Genomic DNA, 12,730 nt, shown 5'->3' with positions numbered 1-12,730 from the left:
ATGAGATGATTAAGTTTGGTTGTCAGTTTGACCACATTCGGAATGTAGTGAGAAATGTGTTTCTTGGGTCGGTCTGTGATGGCATTTCTAGGTAAAATATGGAACTGGGAAACAAGTCAGAATCATGTCTAGATAATGATTTTGCTCTCCAATATCAAGCTCCCACTAAACTTGGGTGATAAAAGGGACTACACCCATTAAATTCTCTCTAAATTAATAATGTGTATCCCATTTAACCTTTGCTGAATTCACTCTCCATTGGAAAATCTGCTTCTCTTTTTCAGACAGGAGAGGGACCTGAGGAGATAAATGACCCATCGCAGCTCACCCCGGCTTCAGGTGAAGCCACAGAGGAACTGGGGAGATGAGCAAGACTGCTTCTTTGTAGACTTATAACACACCCAACATGGCTCAGGGAATTTTGTGGCAGGAGGGGGAAGATTGTTAGAGCCACAAGTTGGGACATTATGCACAGAGACATTGCCTCTCCCCCGTAACTTTGACGGCTGCCACCACATTGCATGACCCATAGGCCCTGTGGGATTGACCTGCATCCCCAACGAGGAGGGCATCTTAGGAAAAGGGGCAAAGATGAAGGAAAGAATCGTACCAACAACATGTGTTGCTTACGTACTAAATATGTCCAAAACTAACAAAAATAAATTTTAAAAAATCATTGACTGGGGAGTCCTTCCTCGCCTATCTGTGGCGTTTACACTGTGGGACTGAATATGAGGACACTCCTGAGGAAGGCCACAGCTTTTCTTCTGTTGCCCGTGCTGTTCGTTGGTGCTTCTTGCCTGGCTCCCCTTGCTGCTCTCTTGTGCAGTTTCTACTTTTCCTTTGTCCTTGTGGATTGAGCGGTTACTCCCCTAAGTCTCTTCAGTCTGTACCCAGCCGTGTGCCCTGAGCAGCTGCCAGATTCTTTGACTTTTCTGGTCTGTGGACAGCTGTTATCAGACTGCCCAGCCAAGATCTTATGAAGGAATTTAATAAATCCCCCCAGCCTTTTCTTGAGGCAAGCCCAGCAGATGGGGCTTTTCTTTATGCAAGAGAGCAAGAGTGAGAGTGAGAACAAGAGAGCGAGAGAGCGATATATAGAGAGAGTGAGAGTGAGAGAGAGAGAGAGAGAATTGGTGCACCAGGGCCTCCAGTCACTGCAATCGAACTCCAGATGTGTGTGCTACCTTGTGTGCATGTGTGACCTATGCACTTGCATCACATTGTGCATCTGGCTTACATGGGATCTGGAGAGTAGAACATGAGTCCTTAGGCTTCACAGGTGCCTTAACCACTAAGAAATCTGTCCACCCCAAATCTCCCTTTTTACATATTCATTCTACCAGTTCTGTTCCTCTACAAAACCCTGACTAGTACACCCCATACTTGGAATCAGGTTCAAGGCTTGCCTAACGATTTTACCACTTGGCTCATACTTGACACTGCAACAATGCCAAGTGCTTAAAGTTTACCCAGAAGTCTCCCTGCTCCCATCCTTAAGCCTTTGTTCACACTGTTCTCTTGGAATTCCTTCCCCTACGCTTCCTCTCAGCTAAGATGACTTCTGTGCTTAGTCTTTATGACTCACTTCAGATATTCCCTCATCTTCCCCCTTCATTCTCAGGCTTACTTTCTTCCTTATTCTCTGAATGGTTTTAATGCCGTAGGCCTAGGGTTTCATTAACTCACTTCATTTCAATGAGCAAAAGCATTATGTCTGAAACTATCTGAGTAACTTGTATATTTAAATTCCTTACATGTGGAGTGCAGATAATTTTTTTTTTAGCGAAACTTAAAGTAGTTGTATCTATAAAGGTTTCAGAACAGTGTGTGGTACTTAGAAAAGTCTCAATAACCTTGGCATACATATTACATATACAGTGTGTGTGTGTGTGTGTGTGTGTGTGTGTATGTATGTCTGTCCCAAGAAAGGTGTCTGGTTCGGTTGTTCTTGCCCTAGGGTCTCCTGCATCTCCCCAGTGCCCTCAGGCAGCTACTGCTCAATAAGCAATGGAGTGACTTTAGGACCATGGTAAGAAAGAGGGGATCCTTTAGACAGGCAAGGTGAACTCTTAGGGAAAACACTGAAAATAAAATAAGTGCATGTCCGTGGTTGAGAGTGAGGGACACAGATCTACAGTCTGGTTTTCTGATAGCTGCTCCAATATAATTTTAAAAAGCATTTTCCCCTGCTCCTCTCAGAAACACTAATGAGCAACAACAAAGCAACGACAACAGTAACAAAAGATTTGATGGGTGGTCTGCATTCCCCACCCTTGTTTGGTATGCTTTCCTCAGTGTTATCTGGTGGGATGCTGGGTTTCACTGAATCCCACTTTTTCAGTGGCCCTCATTTCTTTATTTTAAATATTATTTATTTATTTATTTTAGAGAGTTACATAAAGATAATAGAGATAGAGAGAGAGGGGGTGAGAGAAAGAGAAAAAGAGAGAGAGAGAGAGAGGGAAAATGAATGCACAAGGTCTTCCAGCTGCTCCAGATGCATGTATCTCCTTGTGTGGCTGGCTTACGTGGGTCCTGGGGAACTGAACCATGGTCCTCTGGCTTTGTAGGCAAGTGCCTTAACTGCTAAGCCATCTTTCCAACCTGGCCCTCATTTCTTTAGCCAGTCCTTTCTTCTGTGTCTACAATCTTTCCTTATCTACCAGATTTTTCACCTTCCTTATGTACTTATGTTTCTAACATCTTCAAACAACAAGAACAGTAAATAAAACCATTTTTCCCTGATTGGCAAGACCACTTCCCTCACTCCATTGACAGCCTTAATATAGATAAATTTGAATTTATTTTTTTTAAATTTTTGCAGTTCCAGGGCTTTGCACATGCTAGACAAGTGCTCTACCACTGAATCATATCCCCAACTTTGCCTTACTTTTTAAACAGTGATCTGTCCATGTTAAGCCTGATAGTCACTTGACATCCTTTCTTTAGTGACCTCTCAGCAGTATCTAATACCATGATTCTTCTTGGAATTCACTTTGCTTTTAGTCTCTGGAATATCATCATTTTTGTCTATATCCATCTTATCCTAGCTAGTTCTCAGATTTTAATTCTCATACATCTTATCTCATTTCTGTGCCACGTTGTTTTGGGTAATCTCCCAATTTTTTTTTTCAAATTATGCATGCATGCATGTGTGTGTGTGAGAGAGAGAGAGAGAGACAGAGAGAGAGAGTTTGTAGGCCAGACAACTTTGGGTGTTATTCCTCAAGAACAGGGTCTCTCATTTGCTTGGAGCTTACCAATTATATTAGCATGACTGGTCAGTGAACCCCAGGGATGCTGCCTTTGCTGTCTCACGTTGGGATTATCAGCATGTACCATCATGCCTGGCATGATGAGGGTTCTGGGAATCGAACTCAGGTACTCATGTTTGTGAGGCAAGCACTTTACCAAATGAGTCATCTCCCCAATGCATCAAATTTTTTGATGATTCTCTAAATGGTACTGACTGCTAAACTATATATATATATATATTTATTCCACAGTTTGCTTTATTTATATTTTGATGTTTAGACCTTTATGAGACATTAATAATCATACATCAAAATGTTTTTACAGATTTTTTATATTGATGTGTAACATTTTTAGCACTTCTTTTTATTTTTAGAGACAGAGAGAGAGGGAGAGAGAGGAGATAGAGAATTGGTGCATCAGGGCCTCAGACACTGAAATTGCATTCCAGACACTTGCTCCATCTAGTGTGTATGTGCTATCTTGTGCTTGCCTCACTTTTGTGTGTCTGGCTAATGTGGGATCTGGAGAGTAGAAGATGGGTCCTTAGGCTTTGCAGGCAGGCACCTTAACTGATAAGCCATTTTTCTAGCCCTGCTACATAATATTTTATTTTTATTTATTTATTTATTTGACAGAGGAAGAGGGAGAGTGAGAGCGAGAGCGAGCGAGCGAGCAAGAGAGAGAGAGAGAGAGAAAGGGAGAATGGGAGTGGGAGTACCAGGGCCTTTAGCCATTGCAGATGAACCCCAGATGCGTGCACCCCCTTATACATCTGGCTAACGTGGGTCCTGGGGAATCGAATCTGAATCCTTTGGCTTTGCAGGCAAGTGCCTTAACCACTAAGCCATCTCTCCAGCCCTGATACATAATATTTTGATATTCTCTTTAAATGCTCCTGAAAAAGTAGGTACTTGGGAGTAGCATACAATATATATTTATATAAAATGTCCAACAACTTTTTAGCAAGTTTTTTTATATGGCTATTAAGGTGAGTTTGTTTTGTCTCTGGATAATAACTTATTTATACTCAAAAGAATCACACAATCTAGATATTTAAGGTATATTTTTAATTCAGACCTCTGTGATGGGCTCCAGACTTGTACTTTCAGCATCTTTGAAATATACCCGCTTGTTTAGCTATCACTAGAGCCTGCAGGGGCTCAGACTCAAGCTGAAGCTCCTGCAAATGAACTACAGATGCGTGCGTCACCCTGTGCATCTGACTTTACGTGGGTACTGGGGAATCAAACCTGGGTCGTTAAACTTCTCAGGCAAGCGCCTTAGCTGCTGAGTCATCTCTCTAACCCTGAAACTCAGCTATTTAGAATGTAGTCTGCCTCTTGCCCTTTAACTCCTCCCTGTCTTGTGAAGGTTCCCCGCCCAAACAACAGTAAAACAACAACAACAAAAAATCAACTTTATTCTAGGACCTTCCCTTCCAGTTTAATTTCTTGACCATTTGTATAAAAATCTATACAATCTATGCCTTGTTCATCTTTCATTGCTATACGTCTTCCTTGCTCTCTTCCTCTTTCCATTCATTCTCTCTCTCTCTCTCTCTCTCTCTCTCTCTCTGTGTGTGTGTGTGTGTGTGTGTGTGTGTGTGATGTATGCATGTGTGCATGTGCGGATGTGTGTGAGGAGAACTTTGGATGTCCTTTTCTATCACTCGTCCGCATTGTTTTCTTGAGACAGTCTCTCATTGAACCTAGAGCTGAAGTGACTTTTCAGTCAGACTGGCTGATCATCCTCCTGTCACCATCCCCCTCCAACAGGACTGGGGTTAGAGGTGTCTTTGAGTTTGGCCACACCTAGGTTTTTCACATGGGTGCTAGCGATCGAACCCAGGCCCTCTCAGATCCTTATGCTTGTGTGGAAAGTGCTTTTACCTCCTGAGCTATCTTCCCAGCCTCTTTCTGCCATTGTCTTAAGACCCCATTGGGATCTTGTCTGACAGCATAGTTTATCTTCAAAAAAATTCAAGCATTGGTTTCTAATGGCAGTGGGAGCTGGTAAGGGACTTTGGAGGGATGGGACCTATACAAGATCTTAGGTCACTGACAGCACACAAGTGGAAGGGAATTCTGCTCTTCTGGAGTGAATTCTCATCAGAAAGAGCTGTTGGAGGAGCCTGAGTCTGACCCAGGGTTTCCCCCTGACTGCCTGTTAGGCTGCACCTGCAGTCACCATTGAATCTACCACTAGCCATGTAGCCAAGAGGGGCCCTTGAATGAGCCTGAGCCATGCCATTTGACTTTTACCATCCAAAACTCTGAGCTCGATAAATCTCTTCAAGGCTCAGCCTGACTCAGGCATTTTATTATGGTGACAAAAACCCAAATAAACAAATTCATTTGGCTTCCAACCTTTTTTCTGGTGAACGCAAGTCTGATCATGTTATACCCCAGCTTCTTATGACTTTCAGGTTCAAGTCAAGCCAACTGTTGGCCCACAAAGAGCATTAGGTGAGGAACTTGCCGGCTGACAGTCTAGCTCTCACTTGACATTCCCTGCTGCACAAACAACAGTAGGTAAGGAACTGGCTGACTGTCCAAGTACCATTGACACTCCCTGATGCAGAAGGATTCTCTGCACCTGCGCCCTTCTGAATCTTTCTGCTCAGTCTCTGCGACCTTCAGTCCTTTGATGTCCTTCAATGCCCTTTCTTTTCAGATTCCCGCTTTTCCTTCACCTTCTTTTCCATACTGACTCCTACTCATCCATCAAAATTTAATTAAAGCCTTACATTCCCCAGGAAGAGCTTGTCACGCTAATCAGGCTCAAACATTCCCCACCGGCATGTGCAGGACACTCTCTGTGTCTGTCGTGGGAGGAGGCGCAGTGTCATGTTCACAGCAATAACTGGAGCAAAAGGTTTGAGACAGAAGACCCCACCTCTGCACAGTCTAGCTGTGTGGCCTGCCCAGGAAACTTCCTCACTCAGTGCCTCAGAGTCCTCACTTGTACAGTAGACTGTGAACGGTATGCTCACATCAGAGGGCCATTAAAATAGTGGAATGATGCGTGGGATGAGCCTGGAACAAGACCTGAGACATGAAGTCCTAATAAGGCCGAGTTGTCTTGTTATCATCATAATCACTGTTTACTTGCTTGCTTCCCAAAACAGACACTTTTTTTTTTTTGAGGGAAAGGAACCATATCTGATCTGACTCTGTTCTCTCAGCACTGAGAATGGTACCGGAGGCCTAGTAGATATTTGGCAAACACTCATTGAATGAATGAATAAACATTAACAGTTAAGTTGGGTGAGATTTTTACCTTTAAAGTGTGCTAATGAGTAAGACTGCCTTGTGTGTTTTTCTCCTTGCACCTAAGATGCCGATGGCGTCTCATTAACTTACTGTACCTAGGCTCACTGTTCTCTGAGTCAGACATCTTCTACTCTTGACAGAAGGGCACGATGTAGTTAATTAACAGGACTGCTATTCTGAAAAGCAACATGTAGGCATGCACTGTGACAGAATTCCTTTGAGACACATGCAGAGAAATGCAATTTGAATACCTGTCAGAAAGCCTGAAAAACTAAAAGGAAAACAGGGGAGACCATTTAAACAAAGTTTGGATGCAAAAACCACACCTACTGAACTCTCTTAAGAGTTCTTCACCCACTGCCCCAGGGATCTCAACATGGGAGAGTTGAAACAATAGCTGTGATCCAGGAGGTGGCAGCAAGTATCGATTTTGCCCTCCCTTTTCTCTGTGTTTATTTATGGAAAACATTAAAATTAAAGTATGAAGCAGAATACAACACAACTCCAAAATATTAGGCTGAGAGGATGTGAGAGATAAACTTTAGTCACAACTCCTCAAAGATCTTTTTTTTTTTTTTTAATTTAATTGAGGCAAGCCCAACAAACTGGTCTTTTTATCTTTATTTATTTATTTTGGTGTTTCGAGGTAGCGTCTCACTGTAGCCCAGGCTGACCTGGAATTCACTATGGAGTCTCAGGGTGGCCTTGAACTCACGGTGAACCTTCTACCCTTGCCTCCCGAGTGCAGGGATTAAAGGCGTGCGCCACCACACCCGGCTTTCTTTTTATTTTATTTTTTAATGTGAGAGAGTGGGGGAGAGAAAGATAGAGAAAGGGAGATAGAGAGATAGATAGATAGATAGATAGAGAGAGAGAGAGAGAGAGAGAGAGAGGGAGAATTGGCACACCAGGGCCTCTAGCCACTGCAATTGAACTCCAGACTCATTTGCTACCTTGTGCACTGTGACCTTGCGTGCTTGCTTATGTGGGACCTGGGGAATTGAGCCTGTGTCCTTGGGCTTCACAGGCAAGCACCTTCACTGCTAAGCCATCCCCCAGCCCCACCAGAGACCTTTTGATCCTCTGTGCATGTATATCCCTTTCCCAACACATTTTAAAACCCTACCAGGCCAAAAGGCACTGTGTCCTGTAGTTTAAGTCCTGAGAGCTGCAATTTTCATTTGAGTGGAAGCTGTCAGTCCCACAGGTAGCCAGCAGGGTTGTCTATCCGTTAACTGCTCTCCTTTTCTAAGAGGTTCTTCTTATTCTTTCTCTTTCTCCAACTCTGAGAACTATTTTTAATATATACTCTTCTTTTAAAAATTTTTATTTATTTGCTTGTGTGTGTGTGTGTGTGTGTGTGTGTGTGTGCGCGCGCGCATGGGTACACTAGGGCCTCTTACTGCTGCAAATGAATGCCAGACACTTATGCCACATATTTCTCTGTGTGTCTGGTCTATGTGGGTGGTTTGGGAATTAATCTTAGACCAGCAGGTATTGCAAGTAACCATTTTAACCTCTGAACCACCTTCCCAGATCCAACATATTAAGATACTCAATCTCTTTCTTATGAGACAGCTTGTAACCTTGTTTGCCTCAACCAAATTCTTGACAAAAGAAGCTGACACAATTCCCTGGGATGGTTAGTCTTCATTTCAACTTCACTGGACTAAGAAACATGGTGGTGGTGGTGGTGGTGGGTGGGGGGGTGGTGGTTAGTGAAGCAGGCTCTTAGTGTGTCTGTGAAGATTCCAGAGACAATAGATGATGAAGGCTCTGGTCTAATGTGTGGATTAATTCCTTGATGGAATATGACAGCATTCCTGAGAATGGTAAAAGTAAGAGGTAAGGACTAGTTGGAGTTCATGTTTTTGGGTTACATCTTGTCCTGATCCTCTTCTGTATGTCCCTCCCTCTGCTTTTGGTTGACCACGAAGCGAAGGGCTCTCCTTAGTTATGGGCTTCTGCTGCCATGATGTGCTGCCCAAGTCCATGAGGCCAAGTAGACATAAGCCTCTGAAACTACAAGCTTGTAATATATAAACTATCCACTAAGTCATGCATTCTCCCCTGTAAATTATTGTCAGATATACAAAGTAACCACTACACCTCCTTTTTCCACTTGTGTTTTTTGTTTTGAAAAGCTGTTTGAAATATGTGAGAGCTTGGAGCATACATTCAAAGAGTGATTGGATCTGTGTTTTCCCAAATTCATTCCAAATGAACTTCGTTATTCAATTGGTGCCTCAGTTTCTCTTAAGGGCTGACATCTTCATGGAAGCATCCCTCTTTATTTACTCTGATGAGGTTTCTCTCAAATACAGAAATCTAGCTCTGCCCATCCAATACCACAAAGTTCCACTGACTCTGACACAGATGGTGTACAATGATGAGTTTCCGGTGTCCACTTTTGGTGCTTATGAGCAGGTCCAGGGGCTCTGAGAAGAGACTGTCTCAAATGTCTTGTATGTCTTCTCCCCGTGTAAACTATAGACAAAAAGGTGATCTGCACAACAGAATGGGGCACCAATATTCTCTGCCACAGAATTTCCTAAAAGATTTTGAAATTATCTCTGAAAAATTTTCTTAATTGGAAGTAAGTGAAAATCTTTGATGCAAGTGTTCAGTAGAGACACCTCCTCTCTCCACACTTGGTTTGTTTTCCTTCCCACTGAGACATCGCATTACAAACCATGAGCATGTAACAGAAATTTGTAGAATTACTCAAATATGGAATTGTCAATTTTCTTTTTAGGTCATGGGATATTTCTAAAATGCCATCAACTAATGCAGAAGTGAGAACATAGTTTAATTCAATTAATTTTAACCGATAAGAATGAAAAGCCCTTTATTATTTCCAAACCATAAATCAGTAGAGAAGGCATTTTAATTAATAAATTAGTGAGTTTTAATTCTAGGGCCTGAACATATTCAGTCTCCTTTCTGGTTCACATCAGATCCACTATCTTGGGAAGATGTTTATGGCATTTCTGAGGCATGGACATAAATGCTTAACTAACATGTGTGCCCTATCCTTCAGAATAGCCCCCATAAGCGAATATTCTTATCTTGTAGTTCAGAAAACTGAGACTCAATGAGATTAAGCAATTTATCCAAAATTTGGATTTGAACATGAGACTGTAACTACAATTATTGCACCTTTCTGCTGTATCAGACAACCATTTGCAAAACAAATGCAGTAGATTTCAGCAAAAATATTTTTTTTCTTTATCTGAGATTATCTGAGCAAGAGTGCTGCTTTCTTGGTGAACCTGGCATCAGCACAAGGGTGAAGGACATAGACACAGAGAACACTCAGCTCCTACCAAACCAGATATCAGAGACAGAGACTCCCAAGACCTCATCATGGAAGCAGACCTAAAATGAACCCAACATGGCTCAGTGAAATTTGAGGACGGGGGGCGGGGGGGAGGAAAGAATGTTAGAGCCACGCATTGGGTCATGATGCACAGAGACTTTGCCTCTTACCCATAACTGATGGCTAACCCCACAATGCACGACCCATATTCCCCAATGAGGAGGGTCCCTGCAGAGGGGGGAGGAAAGGGGAGGAAGCTAACAATGATAGCAACATGATTGTATACATACTGTGTACATAACTAATAAAAACACTAAAGGTTAGAGATGAACACACACGATGGATTATACTGGACTAAACTCCTGATATTCTAGAGTTAAGCTCAGATTACCTGACTGTTTGGTTTTCTTACTTTTCTTTCCCATTTATATCTATTCTGATTTTTAAAATCAGGTCTTTATAAGAATGAGATGTTTCCTTATTTGTTTGCTGTCACTTATGAGTCCCTGAGTATTTTAATAAACTGTGACTTATAAAACTTTCTATAATAAGATATAGCAATGACCTATATCAACCAACTGAAAAATATGTCAATGATTTAAGATTTCGTTTAACATAAAATTTCCTCTGAATTTTGCCTCTAAAAGGAAGTGCAGTGGGACCTTTGGTTTATAAAGAAACTTGCTCTAGTGGCTATTTAGTGATAGCTGTTTTACAGAAACCAGTTCATTTTTAGATTCTTATTTATCTGCTTTTTCAGTATAATCAATAACAAATAATTATGCGTCTAATATCCTACTCTTAAACAGACTTTGCTGATCTAAGTTTAAATTTATGTGAGTTTAATATCTTGCATGCTTCCTTTGTAATATCCAATCTCACATATTGTTAAATATAATTATGTCATGGTTAAATATAATATGAACTAACATGGCCAGTGAAATATTATTTCTTTTTTTATTTTTTATTTTTTTGGTTTTTCTAGGTCGGGTCTCACTCTGGTCCAGGCTGACCTGGAATTAACTCTGTAGTCTCAGGGTGCCCTTGAACTCATGGCGATCCTCCTACCTCTGCCTCCCGAGTGCTGGGATTAAAGGCGTGCGTCACCACGCCTGGCTTATTTCTTAACAATCTAATTGTGTCAGGTTAATCTTATCATGATTCTGAGAAAGTTTTGGTTTGTTTCTTAAGCACAAATGAAAACAATAAAAATTCTGCACAAAAATGCCATATTCTATGGCTATAAATTCACAAAAAAATAAAATTCCATCAGATAATACTGGGAAACGTGTTAGAACCCGGACTCTTCTGGGCACTGCTACAAGGAGCCAAGACCCAGAATCCTGGGAAGGAGGGCTTCAGATAGCGAAGCCACAGACAGAGAAGACTGAGGTAGAGTGAGAACATGCACAGCCCCCCTGAGCCCGTGACAATGCCTCTCCGTCTGGTTAGGTGGTGTTTGCGACCTTGACCCCATTTCCTCATGGCCCAACATCTTCATCCTCTCTCCTTTCTCTCAGGGGATCTTAGCAGAACAGGTTCTGCTGTCCCAAGGTGGGCAGAAGTGTTCCTTTAGACTCCACCACTTTGTAATAAGCTCTTTATCTGAAAGGCACTTTGTCTCTTTCTCTCTCAAAAATCTGAGAATACTCACTTAACCTGGAGGTCTATGTACTGCATAACCCTAAATCTGAATTTGGGCTTTGAGGATACCAGGGCCTTGGGGAGGCAAGAATTAATGTCTGTGGTCAGCTGGGCTGAGGCAAGTTTCATCTGCTCCAGGTCTGTTTCTGTTCATTTCAGCTTGCCTTACCTTTGTGTGCCTAGCTTACATGGGATCTGGAGAGTCAAACATGGGTCCTTAGGCTTCACAGGCAAGTGCTAACCACTAAGCCCTCTCTCCAGCCCCAAATCTCAACTTTTATGGGATGTGTGGGTGCTGTGACTCTTTCAGAATACTGCATAACGCAGTGTTTCATTAGGTAAGTGGCCTGTGGCTATCTCTCTCCCACTGAGGTACTACTTTGTTATCTGTGTTTTCCTTCATGCCATTCTCCCCGCTCCCCATCTCTTAAGTCACTTCACACACTTCTCTGTTTACTCTTAAGCTGTATCTTTAGAAAGCAATCACATTAAACAACTACTCTTAGGTATACTCCCTTCCACCTTCTCCCGAGGGTGGTGTCCTCTCATCTCCCATAACTCTGTTGGGGCATCTCTTGCTACACTTGCTTTCTGGGAGCCTCCTTAGGACAGGGCTCAGGTTTGCACATCGACCCTGTCATCCTGTTCCAAGAGCAGAGGGAACCATGTCTGTCGCAAGGACAGGACACCCTATCATCCAGCCCATGAGCAGGGGATAGCCACCAGGGAAGCTGCTGATGTGTCGACAGGAAACCAGTACTCACATTTCAGCTCCAGCTTGATGAAATCTGTTTTCCCCAGATTCTCAAGAAACACTCCCCGGGGGATTAATGTTTTGAAGTAGAAGGAAATGTCGGCACTGGTCTCGCCTTGGAATGTAGAGAAGTGCAGGTAGGAGGACGGGTTGGGGAAAGAAGCTGCGTTCCAATAATTCCCTGTGAAAAGAAGAGAAAGAAAGGTTAACTTATACCTTGGTTACGGGAATTACATAAAAGCGATAATTCCTCTGTTTTAATCAGTCTCCTCTGGCAACTGCCCTGCTTCCTCTCATCCTGTTGAGCCACCTCCTGCCAAATCCACACAGACATATCTGTTGCAGTTAGTTCCATGTTGCTGGCATGAACATACCAGCACATGCAGTTTATGGGAGGAAGGGATGTATTTCAGCCTTACTCATCCGGGGGAAACTCTGTCAATGGTAGAAGGGAAGCTGCTTACTTCCATAGATCCAATCAGA

General features: G+C 42.5%; 1 protein-coding gene across 1 annotated transcript in view; it reads right to left on the bottom strand.

The window, feature by feature from the left end:
• Positions 1–12,730, bottom strand: part of Cntnap2 (contactin associated protein 2) — a 1,990,154-nt gene that overhangs the window by 247,697 nt on the left and 1,729,727 nt on the right. Inside the window, exon 16 of the mRNA XM_004661135.3 lies at positions 12,258–12,428. Within this exon, the coding sequence (XP_004661192.1) occupies positions 12,258–12,428 (171 nt within the window). The remainder of the gene's footprint in view (positions 1–12,257; positions 12,429–12,730) is intronic.

The sequence above is a fragment of the Jaculus jaculus genome, chromosome 10 (assembly GCF_020740685.1).
Source record: "Jaculus jaculus isolate mJacJac1 chromosome 10, mJacJac1.mat.Y.cur, whole genome shotgun sequence".
Lineage (NCBI taxonomy): Eukaryota > Metazoa > Chordata > Mammalia > Rodentia > Dipodidae > Jaculus > Jaculus jaculus.
This window is presented reverse-complemented; position numbering and strand designations above follow the sequence as displayed.